Source organism: Bacillus rossius, chromosome 2 (assembly GCF_032445375.1).
Source record: "Bacillus rossius redtenbacheri isolate Brsri chromosome 2, Brsri_v3, whole genome shotgun sequence".
Taxonomy (NCBI): Eukaryota; Metazoa; Arthropoda; class Insecta; order Phasmatodea; family Bacillidae; genus Bacillus; species Bacillus rossius.
This window is the reverse complement of record NC_086331.1, coordinates 61,023,136-61,047,432: the sequence shown is the minus strand read 5'-3', so window position 1 is coordinate 61,047,432 and position 24,297 is coordinate 61,023,136. Positions and strand designations below refer to the sequence as shown.

The 24,297-nt window shown below is 37.8% G+C and overlaps 2 protein-coding genes across 8 annotated transcripts in view; both read right to left on the bottom strand.

Annotated features, from left to right (window-relative positions):
* LOC134529317 (sphingomyelin phosphodiesterase) overlaps nucleotides 1-24,297 on the bottom strand; it is a 192,436-nt gene that overhangs the window by 38,238 nt on the left and 129,901 nt on the right. For all 7 annotated transcript variants that reach the window (XM_063363255.1, XM_063363256.1, XM_063363259.1 and 4 more), the window contains exons 8-10: nucleotides 23,119-23,291; nucleotides 11,134-11,325; nucleotides 8,936-9,106 (exon numbers count right to left, since the gene is read on the bottom strand). In XM_063363255.1, the coding sequence (XP_063219325.1) occupies nucleotides 8,936-9,106; nucleotides 11,134-11,325; nucleotides 23,119-23,291 (536 nt within the window). The remainder of the gene's footprint in view (nucleotides 1-8,935; nucleotides 9,107-11,133; nucleotides 11,326-23,118; nucleotides 23,292-24,297) is intronic.
* On the bottom strand, nucleotides 18,436-21,993 carry LOC134529319 (uncharacterized). The gene is made up of 2 exons (XM_063363260.1): nucleotides 21,169-21,993; nucleotides 18,436-21,052 (listed from the first exon to the last, which is right to left on the bottom strand). The coding sequence occupies exon 2, from the start codon at nucleotides 19,590-19,592 to the stop codon at nucleotides 18,534-18,536; it is 1,059 nt and encodes a 352-aa protein (XP_063219330.1). The 5' UTR covers nucleotides 19,593-21,052; nucleotides 21,169-21,993; the 3' UTR covers nucleotides 18,436-18,533.

Sequence of the window (24,297 nt, the reverse complement as noted above, 5' to 3'; positions counted from 1 at the left end):
ACTCCAGCGCTTACTTCCCCCAGGGGAATATGTCCGAAAGGGTGAATAAAGTCCTAAAAAGCGTGTTCACAGCTTATTACAGAGAAGATCAGACTCTATGGGACCGAGACATCGAATTTATTTCGATAGGCCTCAATAGTGCTGTTCATTCTGCCACTGGGTTCCCCCCCTCTGTCCCGTTTTTGGGCCGCAGTTTCGCTCACCCTCTCCTTAATATCTGGGGACTTCCTCCCGTAGATGAGGCTTGGGACCCTTCAGCACTCGAAGCTATCGTAGATTCCGTGGCAATTAATTTGCAAAGGGCCAGGGAACGGGTTTCCGATGCGTACAATACTGGCAGACATCCGAGCGATTTTCAAGTAGGCGACCTTGTTTTGGTACGCAATTTTGCGCTCCCCTCAAAGATTGGGAAGCTGGGCTCTAAGTTTATCCCCCCTTTCGTCGGCCCGTATAGGATCTCTAGGTTTCTGGGGGCCAACACGGTGCTCTTGGCTAAACCCGGCACACGAGGGCGTCTGAGGAAAAGCCACGTTAGCCACTTAAAAGCGTATCATGCTTAACAATAAATCGTTTATAGTATAGTACACGCGCGTGTTCCAAATTTTTTTTTGTAATCTTGTAATTTTGTAATCTATTACGTACGCTTGGTTTTGTGGTTGGCGTGTGGGGTTATAATCCTTTTTCAATGTATACTTGTTGGTGGCTTATGTGCGTTAGAGTGTGAAACAACTTTGGTGTATCTTCTGTATCTTTTTAGAGTTTATTATTTATATTTATGGATATGGCAGTAAAATATTGTTGATTTCTCTTAAAGATTGTGTATTAGTGTACCGCTTATGCGCCAGAACAGTGAAGTTCTCTTTCCCCCCTTCCGATACTCCGACTCAATTCGCGTGTGCTTCGCTTCGTGTCCCCCCCCCCCCAGCCCGCGCTTCGACTTGTCATCGCCGATCACCTTAGCCGACGTGCTACGGGAGGGCTGGGCCCGCCCCCCCCCCTCGTACGTCACCGCCTGAGATCCACGCTTCGCCGCTTTCCCCCCCCCCCCCCCTTCCCCTTGCCGCAGTCTTCGCAGTACCGTGCCCGCCATCACCGCCGCTTACTACTGGTGGTCCCGGATGCTGGAACTTCGGACACTTGAAGACGCGCCTTTGGGGTGAGTCAGTTGCTACTCCCCCATTGGCGCACCGCACGTACTCCTCACATTGCATCTCTCGTCAACGGCGTGAGGCGTGGCGAGTATATTGATAACTCTGATACCCGACTCAACAACTACATGCTCCGAGTCGTTGACTGCGCTAACACTGGGAGCCACGGCATTGTTCGGAACGCAATCGTGTCGAAGGAAGGAGCACAGTGCGCTAGCTTGCCGCCGGCGCCCTTAAACGAGATGCGGGCACGGGACGTCTTCTTCAAGATCATCGTACCCCCCCCCCCCCCCCCCCCCCCCCGTTTGGCCGCCTGCATGTCTGCGATTGCCGACGTCTACACCTTCCAGCACTTGTTTCGTCAGGGGTGTGTTCTCCCTTAAGCGAGGGTGGTTGCAGTGTGCTGAGGCGCACTGCTTCCGTCACATCTTATTAATTACGTGATGTTTTTTTTTGTTTTCTTTCACCTGTGAGTGCGCCGTCCCTTGAGCGGAGTATTACCCCTCCTTTTCTCCCTCCAGTGTTGACGTCAACGTGTCCCCTCTCTAGGCGCTTGTGGTGCGCGGAAGGATTTTGCTTGTCGCTTGTAACTATGCATGTGTGTGTTCTTACGCCGGACTAATTTCCTTAGAGTATAAAGGGGCTGGGCGCGCTCGCCTCGTTCTTAGATAGTACATAGTTCTAGTGCGAATAGTTTGTCGCGGGTGGTGCGTCCGGTCACCGGTCATGGGTGGGTGAGTGTTGGTGTGTAGTGGCTTGAATTCCCCTTCGCTTACGTTTGGCCGCCACGTTCAAAATTCTAAATTTTTCTTTTTTCATTTATACTAGTTCTTGTCCTCGGCGCCGCCCATGGCCGGGAATCCGGCCCGCTCCCGTCTTAGGAGGATATGTACATTTTGCACTATCGGGTTTCCTTCTGTTGCGTCTCTCGTATACTTAACGTAGAACGTACCTCGCTTCCTTATATTGTCTGCTTAGGCTCACTATGAAAATGTGCGCGATGCGCCCAACCCCTGCAGAAACACTGTTCCAATATATACGTTGTTAGAAGTACTTAAAGACACGTTTCTGTGACATTAGTAATATTTACGTATGTACTTTAAAATCTGTAACCACTGTTGTATAACCGAACTAAATTATACGCCCCACACGCGCGTGTACGAAGTTAGGAGTAGAATTAAGTATTCAATGTTAACCTTAAGGTAGTACTGTTTGACATATAAGACTTCTCGCCCGTGTAGCGAACACATATTGTAAGAGACACGGTTTGACGACTACGGTCACGCTCTACTCAATATTGTACTGTTTAGCTTGTTGTAAACTTTTGTATTCATGGATACTTATGTATATCTTAATTTTATATACCTCCCTTTTGATGAGTTGGGATCTATTAAAAAGATACTTGAAATCTTTCTTGTATATGAGTAGACTAGTGGTCATCCCTTAATGCACAGTTACCCTTACACCAAGATATACTCTATTTATGCTGTTTGATAGCCGTATGCTCCTCCCCGGCAGGTTGGAAAATATCACGACTATATGGGAGGGGTCTGGGATACTTGCTTTAGTAAACGTACATCGTGGTATGTTTCAGTTTTTGTTTACTGTTTTGACTTGGTCTCTTCTTGGCTTCCTGTATCACCACAAATTCCTTTCTGTTTAACAGCACATTTTTGACGGGAACCAGAAACCTCACTAAAGGAGTCTTCTTCTTCTTCTTCTTCTTCTTCTTCTTCTTCATTTCTATGATACTAAGACATAGATTTGGACAAAAAGTTTAAGTTGACCACTGGACATGCCATCCATGAAATCAGAGGGTCACATGAACCAGTCAGCGATCAGTGTCTGTTGGACACAATTTGGGATATCTCTATGGTAGACAGATATTTATTAAACAGTCAAAAGGACACTTTCATCTCCACTTGCATTTCCAAGTTGTAACCCTGCCCTGCTAGCACATGCTGGACAGAACTTATTTTAGACATATTCAAAGAACACTACTTTATTTAATTTACCTTTTTTGGAAATAAAATGGCAACATCTGTATTGTCTTTAAGTTAATTAATTCACGTAAATTAACTTTAGGGTGTTATTGGTAAACTAAGAATAATATAGATGGCTAAGTTGGTAAATGAATCTAGCATTGGTAATGTGTGGTAATGCTATTTTAAAACAATATATTTTAGTTTGGTTTTAAAAATTAGGTATAAATAAATATAATTAACTTTAAAGGCTACATAAAAGGTTTGCATGATGATTTCAAAGACTTTAGTTTCCTGCGTTGTGAAGAAGTTACGTTTACGTCCGCGAGAGTTGGAGAATGTGACGTCACTGGAGTGTCAGCTGTTAGCTAAGTCTGCTGTGTTCTGTGGGGAGAGAGTTATGCAGGGCTTATGGTGAACTGCGTGTAACGATGGAGTTAATTCACGAATAGCAAATGTGTACGAATACTGCAAGAAGTGTTTCTGTGGAACTGTTGAACATGTCCTTGGAGTTTGCTATGAAATTTGACAACCACCCCGGTGCACACGTTTGGTGAAACCAAGTAAGTCATGTCGCTCAGACATGCATGTTCCCTGTAACAATATTATTTTTTGTATGTTGGTTTCTGATGTAACTATAAGCTACTGGCTATGAGCTTTGAAATCGGCAGACACAGAAATGGAAAATCTAGAACCGTGGAAATCAAAATTTTAAACACTTTGGATATATTTTTGGATAAACATTTAGTGCAGCATGAAATGTTACAATAAGGTTAGAGTCTTTTGAAAGGAACTGTGATATTAAATCCTGCAAACCCATGTATTAATATTTTTAGAAAGTTAATATTAATTCTTTTTTTTAGTAAACCTTATATATTTAATATTTTTTACATAGCCTAATGTTGCCAGTTATAGAATTTTATTAGTGATATTTATCTCTCTTTTAATGTACTATTTTAGTAGCAGTTCACGGTAAAAATGGTATCTAGATTTGATTATAGTTTTTACATATATTTTGTAATTAGTTTACTGTAGCCATTGACTATCTGGTTTAAGCCTGTTAACCATCTATGGATTTTTTGTTGGTTTTGGCATTAAATTTAACCGTTTGAACTTGAATATCAATAATCTTTCTTCAGCTTTTCTCTGGTTTCCAAGACATCCCTAGTTGGAACAACATTTTTGAGATTACATGGAGTTTTCATAGAAGGGTAAATTTTAGTAAGAAAAATTTGAAACATGTAGACGTTCCCAGCTGGGTTTCTGAATATTGTTCACTACCTCGGGTAGTAGTGATCAAAGGTTACTATTTTAAAGCTGTCAGCACTTCTCTTGCTTAACCCTTTAACTGCTATGATCAAGTTAACTCGATGTGCTTTAACATGCACACCAATGCGATGATCGAGATAACTCGGACGCGATCATTGTGATGCTGCATCAACTGTAGATTAACATGTAACATGATTTCGTTTCTTTTATCGTAGGAGCCGTATACGAAAAGCTAAAAGCTAAACATATACTTCTCGATTCCACAATTATTTGTTTAGCACTTTCTCAAAATATAATTTAAAATCCACATTTCTTGCCAACTGTATGTACGCAGCTAGCCTGCGCGCTAAAATCGTTCCTCGTGCGGCTCTCTGGTAAACGTGAAAAAGTATACACTAGTGCTATCTGTAGGTGTCTCTTGGAAAGAATTTGTCTGTTCACTTTTTTACAAATAGAGGGCACTACAAGTAACTTTGGTGGCATTCCGCCCGCTGAGCGGGAAAATTATTGTGACTAGTAGTGACAGATAGACTGTAGTGGCGAAAGTACATCATGGCAACAAAAAGACGTGCGGATATTTTGTAGCCTAATGAAGTTATAAATTACTTCAATGAGTTAGGATCGGATCTTTCAAGTTTGGAAAGTGAAGTAAGCGAGTTTGAAGGTGAAACAAGCGATAGTGATGACGAAAGTGTAGAAAATGTAAATTCATGTGTAAAGAAAGTCAAAACTTCTTAAGTGTGGCGTCAAGGCAGTGCTAACCATTTAGTTCATGATTTCGATATGAGTACTGCTGGCATCACAGGTAGTGTCATCTCAGAATCCACAAAGAGTGAATTTTTTGAGTTGTTTCTCACTAACGATTTTGTAAATACAGTTGTTTCAGAAACAAACCGGTTCTATTTACAGACATTAAAAAACACTGAACTCGGCCCACACTCGAGACTTAGAAAATGGCTTGACACAAGCAACAACGAAATCTATGTTTTTGTTGCTGTGATAATGTTGATGGTAAGAAACAAACATCTTTCAATTACAGAATATTGGTCAACTGATTCACTGATGCATGCTCTAATACTTTCAAAAATAATGTCACGAGACAGATATTTGTTATTGTTGAGCATGCTTCATTTCTCTGATAACGAACAGCCTTCAGAAAATGACAAACTAAAAAAAATAAGGCCTGTGGTTGATCTATTGAAGAAATGTTTTGCTGAAAATTTTGTACCGTTTCAAAACTTATGCACTGATGAAAGCCTTGTGTTGTTCAAGGGCCGCTTGTCATTCAAGCAGTACATCAAAACAAAATGCCATCGTTTTGGTATAAAATTTTTTGTTTTGTGTGATGTTGAGACTGGTTACATTCTGGATTTCATTATTTACTGTGGAGCTTAAACAAATGTAGTTGATCCACAGAATTTTGGCATATCGGGAGCTATTGTAAATGAACTCATGTCGCCATATCTCAATAAAGGCCACTCTCTCTTTGTTGACAATTGGTACACAAGTCCGCTATTATTTGATTTTTTGCATGCAAACAAAACAAATGCATGCGGCACTGTACGTAAAGATAGAAAAGGAATGCCAAATCTGTCCAAAAAACTGGCCAAGGGGGAAACTGTAGCCAAACACACAGACACACTGACAGCACTAAAGTGGAATGACAGGCGTGATGTCTACATGCTTACAACAATGCATGATGACAGTATGGCAGCAAATGAAAAATCTCATCACAAGACAGGCAAACAAATTGTAAAGCCGTCTTGTGTGAATGATTACAACGTGAATATGGGAGCAGTGGATAAAACTGATATGTTACTCAGTTCATTAGCATGTGTGAAAAAAAGTGTGAAGTGGTACAAGAAAGTTTTTTTTCATTTAGTCGACATGATTCTCCTGAATTCACATGCTTTGTACATGACAAAAACTGGAAAACATGTTCAATTAGCTGATTTTCAGTTGCGTGTGGTACAGCAATTGTTGGAAAAATATCAAGAGACAAAAACATCTCCACAGAGCCACAGACTACCTTCCAGTTCTGACACACCATTGCGCCTCACAGAGAGACATTTTCCATCCCTTGTTCCAGCTACAGAGAAGAAGAAAAATCCTACGAGGCACTGTCATGTCTGCAGCAAAACTAAAAGAAAAGACGAGAAGAGACGAGAATCTCGTTACATGTGTGATTTGTGCGGAGTGGCACTTTGTGTTGTGCCATGTTTCAGTGATTATCACACACTGAAAATCTATTGATTTGTAAAAACAAATAATAAATTTTAGGATAGTGTAAATAAAGTGCAAACTTGTTTTAAGAAGAGAATATTAAAAAAACAGAACAAAAATATAGCAACTAAAAAGTGTAATTTAAATTTTTTAAAATTTTTGTTATTTTCACATTTTTGCTTTAAATACTCCAGCACTGAGGGGTTTGCAAAACCATCCAAGTATAAAGCAGTTAAAGGGTTAAAAAGAAGTATTTTAGCTGCCTCACTTCCTCCAAGGTGGCTTCACAGTCTGGTATTCTGGCTCCTCTACACTTTCTATCTCCTCAGTATCATAAGGAACATTGCTGGCCACTGTTGCATGCTCTTCTCATAAGGCAGCTGCAAAATCATGTACATTCACAAATGGGTTTTTAGTTTGTAGGACACTGTGGATCAGCTCATAGTCCACTGCTGACCAGTCAAATGGTGTTAACAGTTCAGGGAGTTCTAATTTGATGGCATTATCACTTTCGACATCAAACCCGGCCAAAACTGCAGCTTTCACAAAACAATTCCACATTGTTTGTGATGTGACTTGCTGTATGGCTGTATGCATTTAGATAACCCTGGCGATCTTTATGTCTAAATCCAATTTTTGGCACATGTGAGTAAAATTACCTTAGCTTGTGCAGTTTGACATCTGGGTGAGAAGCCACATTATTCATAAACAAAATCACCTTTCTCTTATGTCTCATCATTCTGTTATCAAAATTGTTTAGCAAGTTCATTATTATTTCTTTTTTAATTCAATCTCTTTGTTTTGCGTACTATAGAATGCAGGAGAAATTGATGTCAACCCTCCTGAAACTCTGTGTTGCTTGGCCTTCTCGACAACAAGGGGTTCTTCAAACTCAACCAATAATTTAAACACAAACTGTCATTCTTTCCACTAAAAGATACCCAAGGGTACATTAACCTCTTTTTTTGACAAACTACCTTTTCGGGTACCACACAGAAAGAAGTCCTGTCTCACCACAATTTTTCAAGGCACCAGTTACAGTGGTATTTTTATATTTCCCATTCCAATTGGCAACAGCACTTTCGTCTATAGCACCTGCTTCACAACAACAGTTTTGTACAAAATCTGTCTTGTACAAAACTTCTCCAACCAACCCATACAATCTAAATTTGGTGAGGTTTATAGCACACTTTTCCTTATAAGAAGAACAGACAATTGAATGTTGTTCACTTGAGCATTGCAAAATGACATGTATGAGAATGTTCTACAGCTAGCCCATTGGTTTAAGTGAACACTGTTTTACTACAGCTACTTTTATTTTCTATATATATGACCAAATGACGGTATTAAAAAGACTTTTTTTTTTATTATCTAATTTGACTGGCCTATAAGGATTTTATATTACTTTCCAGGATATCTGCTACATGGGGTTTCCCCCCCCAAGTCAAATTAGTGGCAAGATCACGAGCAATTTTTTTTTTTTTGCCCTGGGTCCTAATAAAGTCCACTTTGGTCAAGTTGACCATTTGCAATTCTGAGATGTGTTTCCAAAATTTACAATATGGCAAACCCATTCTCCTAAACAGTTACAACAATAATAACATGGGATGTTAACCAGACAAAATCTCAACAGATACTAGACAATAATCAGACACTTGCCCCGAAATGTGAAAGTTTTGGTAAGTCCATGATACTGATATTAACAGCACAGAGTTTCTGGTTACATTAATTGTAACTCCTTTACCTTCAATAAAGCTATATGTAGTTATTTTTATCTTAAATTTACTGAAACATGTCCACCAAATTAAGAAAGTTAGATTGATGACAACTGCTACTAACATGTTTCATTTAAAAAAAAATCTTAATTAATAAAGAAGCAAACATATCAAACTAAAATATATTCAGGGCCGCAACTAGGGGGGCGCAAGCGGGGCATACGCCCCGGGCGCATAGCTGTGAGGGTGCCGAAATCGCCGGATTGCATTGTAATTCCTACTACAACTGGTAGTGGGTTCATGCATGGAAGTTACAGTAGCACAGAAACTGTTACATCTAGGTATGGAAAATGCTTAAATAACACAATTTTTCCGTGGGAAGGCTCCCGGACCCCCCCCCCCCCCCTTTCCGCTTTATTGGTGTGGTATGTGCCAAAAAAGAGGGGGGGGGGGGGGGGGGGGGGGGGTCGCTTGAATCTATTCATGCCCCGGGTGCCAGAGACTCTAGTTGCGGCCCTGAATATATTATGTTTTTATATAGAATGCAAAGAGATTTTTTTTATTTCCATTTTTAACATAGCTATCAGTAGAAACATACCTATTGATGATCTCAAAATAGTTGCGGCTCCAAACTTTTAGGCAATCGCTATGTCCAGGAGGAATGTGACCAATCACATGCACCTTCTCACCATTGAATTCAGCACTTTGAAGTTCATAAATAAACCACTGAAGTTCCTTACTTGGATCAGTACTATTCAAGAGAAGCCACCTTAAAACAAATTAAGCATTACATTATAAATCTTGGCATATAATATGTATATTTGAATAAAATGTTTTCAATATAAATAGGTAAAAATTTTTTTGGTAAAAAGTAAGTACATTGTAAAAGGTTTGATCAAAAAATACTCTGAATGAAATTTTAAAGCAGCAACTGCTGATGTTACATTTATTTGAAGTAATAAGCCAGAAAGCCTGATCTGTTGAGATAGCCTGTCAAGTTTGAACAAATTGTGACTTGTCAGTCTGCTTCCAGAGCTGAAAGAGTGAGGTCATGTTTACAGTGTCTGTCGCACATCATGACTTTTGAACAATGCAATATCATTAATTTTTGTTTTAAGTTGCAAAAAATGCCAAAGAAGCTCATGAAATTTTTAAATCAGTGTATGATAATAATGTGGTGACTGAAGACTGTTTACAAGTGGTATGAGCAATTAAAAGTGGAAATGAGACAACAGAAGATGAGCAACTGTCGGGACATACTTCAATCTCAAAAACAGAAGAAAACGTGGAAAAAGTAGAATAAGTGGTTTATTCAAATGGGCAATTAAGTATCTGAGATATTACCAAAGAAGTGAACATCTCTTACGGGTCCATAACACATTTTAACCAATAATTTGTAAAAGATATGAGCGAGTGCGAAATTTGTTCCCAGACTTTTGACTGGTGAACAGAAGGAAAATCATGTGTCAGTTTACACAGAATTGAAAGATTGTCTGGATGCATATCTAGATTTCATGGCCAAAATTACAACTGGAGATGAAAGTTGGGTGTATGGTGCTGCCAGAGACCAAAATTCAGAGTTCCCAATGGAAAACGAATAGCTCTCCTTGCCATAAGACCGCACATCAGTCAAAGTTGAATGTTGAGGTCATGCTAATTGTTTTTTTGCTATAGAAAGCATAGTGTGATCAGCGTTCTTTCCAAAGGAAAGAATTATAAACTCTGAATATGCGTACTGGTTTGTTCACGAAACGTACGGAAATAGATACTAGAAAAATGGGCCAATGGCTTCCTCCATCACAATGCGCTGTGCCACACGACACTTCTAATCCATGAGTTAATGGCCAAACAAAAGGTTCCTGTCTGTCCACATCCACTTTATCTCCGGATTTAGCACCTTGAGACATCTGCCTCTTTTCAAAAATAAAAACAGTACAAGAAAAAGTTTTGACACTATTTCCAACATTTAGAGGGCCTCGACGGAGCAGCTGGAGGCCCTTCCGAAAGAAGCCTTCCAGAAATGCTTCCGATAATGGGTTCAAAATTAGGATAAGTGCATCACTAATCAAAAAGAGTATTTTGATGATTAGTTCAAATTTGCTGTTAGCTTATTACTTTGTTCATAATAAAATTATTCACAGTATTTTTTTCACACCTTTTAGTTTGCTAGCACATTAATAAATTCAATAGCAATTGTAACCAACAATGACAATGTCAGTTACTACGGGTTAACTGCTTGACCCTGAACAGAGCTTTTTAGCTTCCAAAGTACCAAAAGGCACAATTACATCCAGGATTTGAGAGGTGGGCTGCAACTAAATATATATTATTTTTTCTTCTCTTAAAATTTTTGAAGTAATTATTTTGCTTAAAAATGTACTAAAAAATCATGACATTATACACTTAGGACTTTAAAATATTTATAAATGAAGTAGCTTAGCTTCTAAATTGTAGCCGTATCCTTGGCAAATAGTTTACAGACGTTTCGGTCGACACTGCAATGTCGACCGAAACGTCTGTGAACTATTTGCCAAGGACACGGCTACAACCCAGAAACCAAGCTACTTCAGAAAATGGCCGTGAAAGCCTGCGAACATTATTATTTATAAATGAATTAAATTTGAAAGACTTTCTCTACATACTAAACATACTTAGCACTGTAGCAAAATTTAGATGACAAAGACTTTATTTACCCTATATATTGTAATTTAAATAGCTTACTCATTAAAAGAAAAAAGTAAACTGTGTCATTGAAAACCAAACAGTACTTACAACAAATTATAAATTAAAAATTACCAATTTTTGTTATTGCAGAAATTCATATTGAGAGAGATGATCCTAAATCCAGGTCGCACCAGCACACTGTAGAAGGCACCACGACGTACCGTGTGGGACACAGATGTAGGCAGCCACTGTCTCCAGTGCTTGTCCAGCTCATTGTACAGCCATGCAATACTATATTCATTACTCACAAATGGAGGTGGAAAACTGCAAAACATAAAAAAGTACACCTAAAACTAAAAACACACTAGAAAGTATGTATACAATGAAACCCATTTAAGAAGACACCACTTAATATGTTACACCAAAATGTTTCAAGAACCAAATTTTATTTATACTTTTGTCCTGAACTTTGCCCTTTTAAAATAATTCCCGCGTGTGACATTTTCCAGCTTAAGAGGTTTGCTAAAAACATACAAAAATAAAATTTCAACTAATTTTTCCGATAAAACTATTCAATAGCAAACATTTATTGCAGTACACTTGTTTTCGTGCAAAAAATATTTGTTTCCGTCACACTGATTGCACTTTCTACAGTTTAACTCGAAGAATAACACATACATCTTAGTTGACAGTTTGTTGTGTTTCTTACTTTAGTTGCTGAATATTAAGAAACCTTTTTTTTTTTGTGAAACACTTCTTCAAGTATTTGTGTAGTTTATGTAATCTAAGAAGGATTATTCAGTTGTGTTTATGTTTGTATGTGCCATTGCGTTACTTTTATGGCCATCTAAGTTAAGAATAATTTGGGTTTTTATTAAAATGAGATTATACATATGTTATTTTGAATAACATAAAGACATGGATCGAGCAAATAAACCTTCATCAACTCAAAATGGGATTAAAGAAAGTTGATTTAAATTCTGAGAAACAGGGCAATAATCAATAAGGTGGTATCGGTATCGGCCGATATTCCCAATTTTCTTGATTTCCAAATAAAATTCTTTCAAACTAATATTTAAAAAGCAGAAACACATGAAAAAACTACAATTTCATTCATTCAGGTGTCAACCATTTTTGTCTATTAACTTATTTATAGTTCTGTAGACATCTTTTGCTCCAATATTTTTTTGTATTTTAAGGCTATGTTTGAATATTGTGTTTGTTAGTTAGTCAAAGACATAATGTGTACTGTGCTCCACAAAAATTTTATGCAGTAAAATACTTGTTTGCAATTACCAAAAATCATTTTAATAAAGAATAAAATAAGGTACTGACTAACTAGTACTTACAAATACTGAATTTCTGGAGACTTCCATTGTGATTATTTACAAAAAGTATTGAATTGGGTTTGTATCAGTAATTTGATTGGTATCGGTTTTTATTTGCATCACTAGTGGACAGCCAACCTAATTTATCATGTATAAAAATTGCAGACCAAAAAACCTTGCATGTGTCAACATTCAACACAATAATGACCAATTGTGGGTCACAGGCAGGAAAAAAATTCCATCTGCCAAGTTTGAAGAAGTAGAAGATGTACTGATGGGATGGTTTCATCAAAAATGAGTTGATGGATCTATGACCCGAATACACAGACCCAGAGCTGCCAACCTCAAATCACACCCATCAGTAATGACAATTATATGTAAAAAGTACCCGTAAATCATGCACGATAACTTTTTCCTGGGGAATTTTGACACACACAAGATAAAACAAGGACAATAATAAGCAAAAAAGGGGGTTGTCTGTAAAGTCGGTTTACGGACGATAATTTTACGTGATAACGTCATAGAAAACATTGATGAAAAATCGCATACTTTTTAATTTTCAAATATTATTTACAGTTTTTGCAAATTTAATTTAAATAATTTGTTTAAATATAATCACGAACAATAAGTTATAGAAATAAACTGAAATCAAATCAATGTCAATAAATTGTTAATTTGAAATGAAGAAATTGGACAAAAAAATAAATTTTTTTAAATTGCAGCTTTTAAAAAGCCCGCCATAACCTGTTTGATATTATAGAAGATTTTCTCGCACGGTGGTTGGCCGGTTCTTGCACGCTCGGCTCAGGCGGAACGTGTCCATGAGTCATGCTTTTTCGTGTGTGCAACCGGCGTTCATAGATTTATAAGACGTTATCACATCAATAAAAAACAATTAGGTCTATGTATATGAATACAATGCAAATTAATGAATCGAAAAAAATTATTTGTACAATACAATCATCTCAATATGTAAGAAATGTAAATAATTTTGCTGGAAATTTTGAATCTTCAATTCAAAGTATTCAAAGATAAACTTTTGAACAACTGTCTTTATATTTGCTTCTTTTATCCTTGTTGGATAAGAACTGTCTTGTGGCTTGCTTGGCTTTCCTCAGGTGTTGTTCTGAAAATTTCTTGTTGAAACAAACTTCTCCACTTGATCCACCTTTTATTTTTTGGATGAGAAGGGAACCTACAGTCTGTGTGCTTAATGAGGGTCGAAACTCAGTCATGTTATTTCTAGCAAGACTAAAAATTCGTTCAGTAGCAGAATTACTATGGGAAACAGACAAAACTGCAAACATATTTTACTGATTGTTATGTACTTCAAATTGCCACTGTCATTCTTCATAGCTGCAATCCTCCACCAAATGTCATCAATTCTGGAACTGCTCAAAAAGTCTTCAGAGAAATCATCACATTCATAAAGTGCAAATTCTTGTAGGCTGTCAAGCTCATTTTCTGAAATCAAATTAGGAAACCTGGTAACTAAATAATCAATTGATAGTAAGATGTTCTCCTCCTCAGTGTGATGATAACAACCTCTGCATGTTTCAAGAAGTCATCATGGGAAACTTCTTTTTAATGTAATTACATGCTGTTTCATATAATAGTCTGACACTAGAATATAACTTCTATATGCATGAATCACCTTCTGGTATTTCTTTAATATAGGCTCTTGCTTTGGCACTTATAATCAAATCAGAATCAGGTTTTTGATTTTTTCGCTTCTGAAAATCTACTTCACTGACCGAAGTGACTCTCCCATGTAGTGGTGATGGTTTGATAAAGCAAAAAAGCAAATATGTCAATAAACCAACTAGTTTTCTCCGCAATACATGAATCACAGGAGCATCCTGTTGGAGAAATAAATTTACTTGGTTGAAACAGGAAGGGAACTGCTAAAAAAGCAACAGTAAAGTTTCATAAGTGGATCCTGCATGAGAGATTTTACATTGTCATACTGTGAAGTTGAAGGCTCTTTATTTTCAGGATCACTACAAAATAATAGCTTTAGTTCCTCCCATTGTTCCAGCACTCTGTCAACTGAATCTAGGAGAGAGAGCCAACGTGTGCTAACATATTTAAAGATTTTGTGTGACTTTGCCCCACACACGTCTTGATACACTTTCAGATGATTTTGGCATTTTGAACTTTTTTCCAAGTAACAGAAAATATTTACCAAAAATGTCTCAATGCTAATTGTTAGCTGTGCACTGGCTTTTTTTAGAAGTTAGATGAATGAGGTGACATGAGCAGCCTTGCACAACAATAGCTGGATGATTTTCTTTAACAAATGCTATCACACCTTTGTTTGTGACAATCATAGTATTGGCATTGTCACATGCCAACGCTACAAAATTTTTCCAAGAAATTCCAAAATGTTCAAATTCCTGATTCAACACAGAGAAAATACCATATCCTGTGTTGTCTGTACTCTCAAGAAAGGATAACAGTAAAGTGAAAAATTTTACCTTTTGTTTGATTTGAAAATGAAACAACTATTGGATAAATCTTCACTGCATTACAATCAGTACTCCCATCGGTAGCTAAAGCAAATGGTCCACTTCCAAAGATTCCATAATTTCACTTTTAGTTGCACCAGCCATATACTCCACTAAGGCAGATGTTTTAGTTCTCGCACAGCTATATTTCTGTGCAATTTTTGAGTCCGGGAACATGACTCTAAACAAATTACCCGAATGAATACTGCTATCGGTAAATTGTGTTCTACCAGAAAACTTGTAAACAATAACTCTGCGTTCGTTACTTTCTTTTCTTCAGATGTAACGAAAAACGACGATATAGATTTATTGCTCGTCACGGCTATAAAATGTTCCGCATGTTTCTTTGATTAAATATGCCGTCTACAGTCATCCCTTCCACCATGTGCAATCGAATAGTCACATGTGCATACATTACAAAACGAGTGGCGTTCCGAAACATTTGAAGACAAGCATGGCCATTCTTTTGAATTGTTATGTCGAAATTTCTGAAGAATAGAGTACTCCCCCCCCCCCCCCCCCCCCAGATACACATTGTTCTGTCACACGCCTCATTTCTACAACCGGCACTGAAGAACACAACACTATCGAAAAACATAAAAAAATTTCACGTTTGTAGACACGACACAAACACTTTGATGGAAAAAATGTATTTCAAGAAATAAATTAAAACAACACAGGTTAGCCAAAGTACCGTACAAAATTACAGTGATGTAAGCAGCCAACAAACGAAAAGTCTGAGAGTATATACTAAGTGTATCGTACAACGGACGTAATACCATCCCATTATTATTTCAAAACACGAGAATAAATAGACTTATTTCGACAGTACATGCGCATACTTACTAGTTCCGTTATTTGCGCAACCAAGTGATGTATTCGAACTGCGTTCTCGAAACACACACACCAGAAACGGAATTTTTCCGTTACCATGCAGCACAAAGCTTTGTTTCCGTAATAAAACAGCGATGTTCCGTAATTCCGTAATTCAGTGTTAAATCCGTAATAATTACGGAAAATCTGTAATGGTTGGCAGCTCTGCAGACCACAGCCAAATGGACGTTGATGAAATCAGACAAGAAGTTAGGTCAGATAAGAGAGGACGAAAATAAGTACACCATTTACAGTGTTGGTTAATTGTGATGATAGTCTGCCATCATGCAAAGAGCAAGATGTAAATAAGCACAATTGTCAGAAACAAAAGAAGAAACTGAATCAGCAGAATGGAAACTTCCACCCACTTGTATGAGCCGTTTCCTGCTTAACATGCCAGATGTTCCCAATCATGTGTAGGAAAATCTGTGGGACTTGCAAATGTGCACAAAAATGTGTTTGAATAAAAATTCTAAACAAACCACACTAGAGAAGTATTTCAAGAAAATAAACTAACAGAAACTTTATTGTATACTGTGCCATTGCACTCTGTAACGTTGCATGTACTCAACCTGTTTTCATAATTTTTTTTTTTAATTTTTTTTTTTTTTTGCAAACTGGACATCATGTAGGCTTAATTTTGTCAATTTTGAAAATAATTACTTTGTTATATAATTTTTTGTATTTAATCATATTTAAATGTAATTTGTGAGAAATGTGAAACTTATTTGTAATCTAAAGTGAAGTGCTTCAAGATATATTTATATGTATAACAAAAAGGAAAAACATTAATTTAAAGGACTTTATAAAAAATAAACATTTTTTAACACTTATATTTAATTACCTTAAACTTTTTCATTTACTTTAGTTGAGATGTATTAGTGATAATTTTGGAACTAAACCTGTATTTAATTTTTTGTTCACGAAGTTTGACATCTTGTGACAGTATCTATGGCGTAGCTTCTTAAAGAGATGAGTTACTTTGCCCTTTCATCTTCTTAATCGGTCAGCCATCATGTAAATATCGTAATTTAAGTATCTGTTTTAATCCGCTGGATTATGCTGTGATTTGATTGCCGCTTACCGCCTTATGAGTGAGCTATCTTTCTTGATTCCTCCGGAATCATGTTATTTATTTTTGGCCTATGTTTTAATATTGGTGATTTTTGTTAATTTCTTTTAGCGGTCCTTGTGGGTGGCGTGAGACATCCGGGCCATGCTTGATGTAGTCCAATAAGTACGGGACGGGAGTGAGCCTTTTCTCCTCCTCTATTGGCATCAGGATGCAGCCTACTAATTAGGAAAGTGTTTTTTTTTTTTTTTTGGCTTCCAGCATGTTTCAGCATGAAGGTTAATCTGCTTTCGGCATCATCGGCTCTATCATCGCGTTGAAAAATGATAAAAAAAATCAAGTGAAAGGATCTTTCCTTCGTTTCATTAAATGAATAAAATACATTTTAGTTATTATCTTCAAAATTTTTTAAATGTTGCTGTTATTGTAATTGCCACTGGTGTAACCAGCCATGTGTTCATTTTATTTTAATATTTTGTACTTGTCAAGTTTTAATATTCAAGGTTTTTTGAAACTGAATAATCAATTGTAAGTTACGTATGTGCATGATGATATTATTTAAATAAAAAATAAATAAATGGCCTGAACCAAAATATATATGTATTTTTTCATATAAAATCAGTTCCTTTCATTAATTTAATATATATTTAGTTGAGTTCTGTTGGTTGTCAACGTGATGAGCCAGTCGGCGTATTCTCTCTACTTGTATACCTCTACACATACAAAGCAGTGCCATTGAGCCTAAGGTCCTGGAGCTTCCCTGTTGTGTCCCCCACCAGGTTAACCTAACTGACTAAAGTGGATATGGCAGAATACATTAACTGTGATGCATTAATTTTGTTAAGAGTATATATTAGTTCATAAAAAAAAATCATAAAAAAATTGTGTACTGAAGTTTTCTACTGCTACAGGTATGTAGACCTAAAATTACTATACCTTGAAATTAACTATTTTAAGTGTTTTGAATTTAAATGTTGCATTTTAATGTACCCCTAAAATTAATTTTAAAATGCTATGTTAATAAACTTGAAAAATGTAACTACCCCTTTAACAAGTTTTCCTGCTTAATAAGCTTAAAATTTTGATTTTTTTCATAAATGTCTTATTTACCTTACAAGGAAAAAAAAACAACATACAAGGTAAAATATTTGAAAAATAACAGTTCACATAACTAGTGATTAGTTTCTTTTTTGTTTCAGAATATGAGTTTTAAAAACAAACTTAGTTTTTCAAACATATATTAAAATTTTTGTTCAATAATACACAACTAAAAATGAAATTGTAAAAAAATAATACAGGGCAATGAATGGCATAGAATAAAGCAGGCCTATTTTTGCAATGTTCCAAAATTGGTCAACATTGTTATATTTGTGCAAAATTATCCTTACACAGATTACCTACCTCCAAAACAAAAGATCCAATAATTTCAAATTCTGTTTCCCATAAATGATGTCTGATTAGCAGCTAACAATAATTTAATGCAGCTGACAAATACTAGTGTAAAGAAGAAAATAATGTGCAGGTATCATATCTTCATGAGTAATGGAAACTGATGAAAAAATTTTGCCATTAGTTAAGTAAAAACAAATTTAGGAAAGGTACGAGAGCAATAACCTGAAATTTTATTGATACTATGCAGAATGCTGGTTTTGGTTTTGATTGTTATGAAAGGCAATTGATGTAAAAAGTGAAAAAATGGTAATTAAATAAAGGCTGGTAAGTTCTGCCATTAAGTCCTCATTATCCAAAAGATCATGGCCTTGATATAACACGTGAAGGTGGTGGAGGTGGAGCTGGTTGAGGTGGTGGATGATTTTGAGTCTGATATACCTGCGGGGCCAATGGCAGGTATGAGGTGGCGGGGCTGATGTATGGCAGTTGTGACTCTACTCGGTCACCGGGTGGCACGGATAAGTTATGTGGCAAAGTTACTGCCAGGTCGGAAGTGAAATTTAGCAGCGGCGAAGCTGACCTTCCAATGGCCGAGGAGATGGGGTGGGTTTCCGGGGAGGTTTGAAGGGATGAAAATGTGGACCTGAATTGCCGATAGGGGTTGAAAATGGCGGGTGAGGTGGAGGGGAGGTATATGGGTTTGGGGCGATGGAAAGGGTGAGCTGCGAACGATTGGCTGGGATGGGTGTAGGTAACCTTGGTGCTCTGGTGATCACCAGTCGCCATGACACTCGCGGAGGAAAACTGCTCGTTAATGGCTGTTGCGGTGATGAAAGGAAATGTCTCACGGCATGGTGTTACTGGTGGAGATGGAGGGGAGGAGGGTAAAGGAGGGGGTGTAGGGACTGGGCTACCTCCGGTTTCCATTTGTTTTGGAGGTTGCGGTACTTGAGTGTGAAACTCTGCTCCTGCAGCTGCAGTTACAGGTTCTAGGGATGTTTGATCAAGTGTGTCCAACTTACTCCGCAGTTTGAAACATAGGGCAGGGATCTGCTGCCTACATTTGTCAATCTCGGTTTGGTAGATTCCATTTAATTTATTTGCGGCTACTATCTTGAGGTTAGTAAACCTCGTGCCGATATGTGTCAAGCGAGTTAGCGTACGGAGAATGTTGTTTCTGTTTGTTTCCTCTCCGACATAATTGATGTAGCTGTGTATGTCATAGAACTTGCTACAAACACAATTAAACTCACTCAACGGGTCTAGGTTTGTGAGGTGCGTAATGTGTGGTTGTATTTCCTCGGCGCAAGCAGCTCGGAGTCTTTTTCGGAGCGTGACCACGTCGCCGAGGTCTGATAAGCCTCGAAACTTGAGTTCGTATGTTAGCTCGTCACGGAGGAGGTACTCCGGGGTGGGCATGATTGCAATTACTTTTCTTTGAAGTTGGTACAATCTTACAAATACAAACAAATAAACTAAATTTTTGGTGTGGATTGTTCAAAACTAACCCACGTAGAACTTAAACTTATTGTTTAAAATTACCTGAAACTCTATACCTAAGACACTCTTAAATTAGCTTAGTTTAATAATATAATCAGTACCACAGCCGTTCGGGAAGTATGTGCCCAAAATAATGAAAAATATATTAGTTTAGTCAACATTAATTTGGTACTTCTGCTGCTCGAGAAAAGAAAAGAACAAGGCCACGGCGGGCGGACAGTGGTCTGCGAAGGTCGTGCAGGACGCACAGGGCGGTGAACTGAAGACAAAACCACGAACGTGCGCCGTGAGAGATAAGCGGCGCGCAGGGACGGGGGAGGGGTGGCTGGGACACGTCCTCAAGATAAGCTCACAGCTGGGGGTCCGACGCTCGCGGGCGACCTCGGGCCGCGTAAGAAAAACGTCGCTGGAAGTTAACTGAAATTTTAACTTACAAACTTACTAGTAAAAAGTTAAGCCAGTTTTAGGACTTACAATAATACTATATAACGAAAATCTTAGTGACAAACAAAAAAAATATTTATACCAAATAAATTTAAAGCATTCTCATAAATCAAACCACAATACAGTTAACAATTTAAGAGTAACCATAACCACACAAACTGCTACCACATTGTAACCGTAACCATGCTAACTGCTACCAATTTGTAACGTGCTGCTGCGCTCAATATGAAATTTTGTCTAAAGAACAAATATAGATTGGCCGTGGAAGCGCCAGGCAGAAACAGTACTAAACACATTACCCATAGGGGCACAGCGCACGCACAACAAAATTTATGATTAACCTCCTTAAAACTTGGTAAGGTTATGTGGATCGTGACAAGGATAAGAAAATAATAAGATCTGGTTTGGTTTACATTGGCATTTACTTAATGATTTTGTTGCTGTTATTTCTACTTTACAAACCTTATTCCACTGAAGATAACCCATGGCATTACAGCCGAAACAAAATACCAAGAAAATTGTTGATCTTATTTGCTATACTTAATACATTAAATCTTGTTAAACAATAAACCAAATGGGAGGCCCCGGGGCGAGATATTATAATAAGTAACCATGGTTATATTTGACTGAATTTAAGGTCATTTGGTTTCTTAACTTTACAGGCCATTGAATATTGAGCGCGCAGGCTCTTCATAAGACAAATTATAAAAAAAATTACATTTACTCGTTAAATGAATAAAAGTGTCCTGAAACTGGTTGTTCAGAATTATAAATTATTTTATGGTTTTTTCCACTCAGGGAAAAATATGTTGAAAGCTGGAACTCTTGAGAAATTCTCCGATTGCAGGAGGCGATGAATTTCGGTGAACTAACTCATGAACTGCATGGGAGTTGAATTTGGAGCGGAATCTCTCATCCTAGTTCTTGATCCCCGCCTGCAACCAGTATTCCCATCAAATTAGGTTGGTTAACAGGCGGCTGATGTTGGGCGAAGTTAAGCCCACGAGAACCGGAAAAGAAAAGGTGTGTGTGGGGCGACGAAATAACTTACCTAAGCTGCGGGGTGGAGTAGATCAGGTCGGTCCCTGGAGATGGCCAGGTGATGCGCGACGTGGAAGATTGCTGTCGCCATGAAGAATAATAAGTAAAGACAAAAAAACTATTTCAAAAAATAAACTATTTCGGGCAGCAAAAAAATTAAAAATTGAGTGCTAAGGCACATGGCCTTGTCGATAACGAACTACATGCTTTAGAGAAAGCCGTTCACGACTTTTCAGAAGCGCGTTGTCTCGGGCTGCGAAGAGAGATCCGCCCTTACCGCGTGCTGCCTGCCGAATCGTCAAAAATGGCGCCGGCTCGCCTAAATAAAGCTGTCTTTGGTCGCCTGTCCAGGGGAGGGGCTTCGGAAAACCCGAAGGGAACCCGAATGGCTCCGAAAGAAAAAAAAGGGCTCCGGCGACCTATCGACTGAGTGTGAGGTCGACTGTTTCTCCTGGTGGGGATAGGGTGGAGTAGTGCGCTCTCGCTCTCAGCTGGTTCGTCCTTTCGCCGCTAGATGGCGTGGGCATGCAGATCGGAGTCTCGCAGAGACCATCGCGGCACTTGGTGGCCGCCATTTTGCACAAGGGGGGGATTTTGGCCTTGAGGTTGGTCATTGCCGCGGCTGGCCGATGACCGCTGTGGACCAGGACGGGGTGGGGGGGGTTCGGTGAATGACCTGCCCTGGGAGACTTCGCCGGCCAGGCGTCGGGACGTGCGGCGGAGCTTGAAAAAAGGATACCAAAACGTGTTAGAGACCGCAAACTTCAGCAAACCTCCGAGAAGGGGTGGAGGTGACCATGGGAAGCTTAGGGCGGCTACTTTCATCACGCGTAGCGCTAAACTCGTGACGAGACGCGACGGTCAGTGGATACCGTTGCTGATGATAGCCCTGTAGTCGGCTAGACCCAGCAAATTTGGTGGGAAACGGCGGTGAGAGCACTATACTGCTCAACAAGCTAACCTGCCGGTACACTCGACCGAACAAGTTTGGATGGGGGCAAAAGCAGCGGGTGAAGGAGGAAAATTGAAGTTATAAAAAAATTTAAAATTTTGTAAAACTAAGAAAATAAAAAAAATCGTGCCTAAAGTAGCACTGATTCGGCACAGTTGTGGTTAGATAATAAAGTTGGCTTGACAGCAGAACAGTATATTAAGTTATCTTAAAGTCAAACAGGTGTAAGTCTTGCTGTTAACACACTATATAGATATTTTTATGCCCATACTATTTTTACACAAATCTATAACTTATTTTGCAAATAAATAAAATAATTATTGCTCACAGAAGATCAAGAAGCTAATTTAACTAATAAAATTAATTTTCTGAGTCAATATCCAGCAGCAACAACAAAAACTTTATATAAAATCTTCCAAAAAGTTACTTTCATTAATAAACATGGTATTATAATAAATAAAAAGAATTTATCTTGTGGGTACAACATGCTAGACAAAGTTGCTGACTGGGTTTTTTGGCTTACACAACAGCAGCATTCACAGTTGATTATTGTTTTACACTTACCATAAACGATTAAACAAAATCAAAGGTAGATCCAAGATAGGAGGGAAGTTTCAGGGGCTGAAGCTTCCTCTTCCTGTTCTGATTACAACTTAACACTGGGAAAAAAACTGGGAAAAAATAATTTCTGAATACAACCTCCCCCACCCCTTTCAGGAGCTTCAGGCTCCAATTATGAATAAAATTTCCTTTCAATTGCATAGAATTCATTTTTTTATTCATTAAGCTTATAACCATGACTTTCATGTAACCTGATGCTTTAATCTATTTTCACATTAATTGCATGTTCTTTAAGATTTGACCATTTATCAACTTGTGAAAACATCTGATCAACACAAAATGTGCCAAAAAATTACCTTTTCATAAGTAGATTGCTCATATTGTCAGTAAATATGATACCTACATATTCATAAAACCAATATAATGTGCAAATTAGCAGTAACTTACCTGTTCACAGGATGGCTTTCATGATTGCCTAATGCTGGAAATATTGGTATACCTGGGAAAGTCTGAATCATCTGATTCACAGTTTCTCTCAAAATCATTAAATTCTGTTCCCTGGTTTGGTTCCAAACATCGTGTGGCGGTAAGTCTCCAGTCCACAAGATATAATCTATATCCTGAATAAAGAACAAACCACATGTCTACATTTACAATAGTCCTAAATGGTTCAAAAAAGTTTAATTCCAATGTTTATTTGTAAGAAATAAAATAACAGAAATTTTAAACATATTTAAAAAATTGGTTGTCTGTAAAGTCGGTTTACGGACAATAGTTTAACGTGACGTCATAACAAAACATTGATGAAATTATTGCATACTTTATGAATAAAATTGATTAATTTTTATTTTAATAATAAAAGAATAAATACTTGAAATTATACTAGTAATCAGATTTTTAAAATGCAAGAATAATTAACTTTTATTGCCAAAATTGTTGTTGTATTGAGCAATTAAAACCATATTAACTTTTCACTTCACTTTATAAACAGTCGAGTGGAATAGAGATAGATGCGGCGCAAGCGTACAATGAGCGTAACGGGACACAGCATAACGAGACACAGCATAACGGAACAGTGCGTAATGGGACACAGCGTAACGGAACAATGTGCGTAACGGGACACAGTGTAATGGAACAATGTGCATAACGGGACACTTTTTCGTGTGTGCTGACAGCGTTCATCGATTTATCAGACGTTGTCACGTCAAAAACAGATACTTAAAAAACCAAAAAAAGATACACTCATCAATGTATGTCTTCCATTTGCATGGATGAAAAATGAAAATATTATTTAGACAAAATGTGGTAGTTATTCATTAATGTATAGCTCTAAAGGTCTGTCTGTGTGTGTATATGTGTGTATATGTGTGTCTGTGTGTGTGTCTCTGTGTGTGTGTCTGTGTGTGTGAGAGAGAAACACACACAGTCAGACACACGACAGAGACCCACAGACACACACAGACATACTCATACACACACAGGCAGACCCCTTTATCGAATTGCACATTTTTTTTAAGTATTTTCGTTATGCTTTGGGCGATGTTACCTGGTATAGTGCTATGTTACCTAGGGAAGCCAAAATTTGTGTTAACTAGATAGTCAGCCAATTTCCGAAATACAACGTAT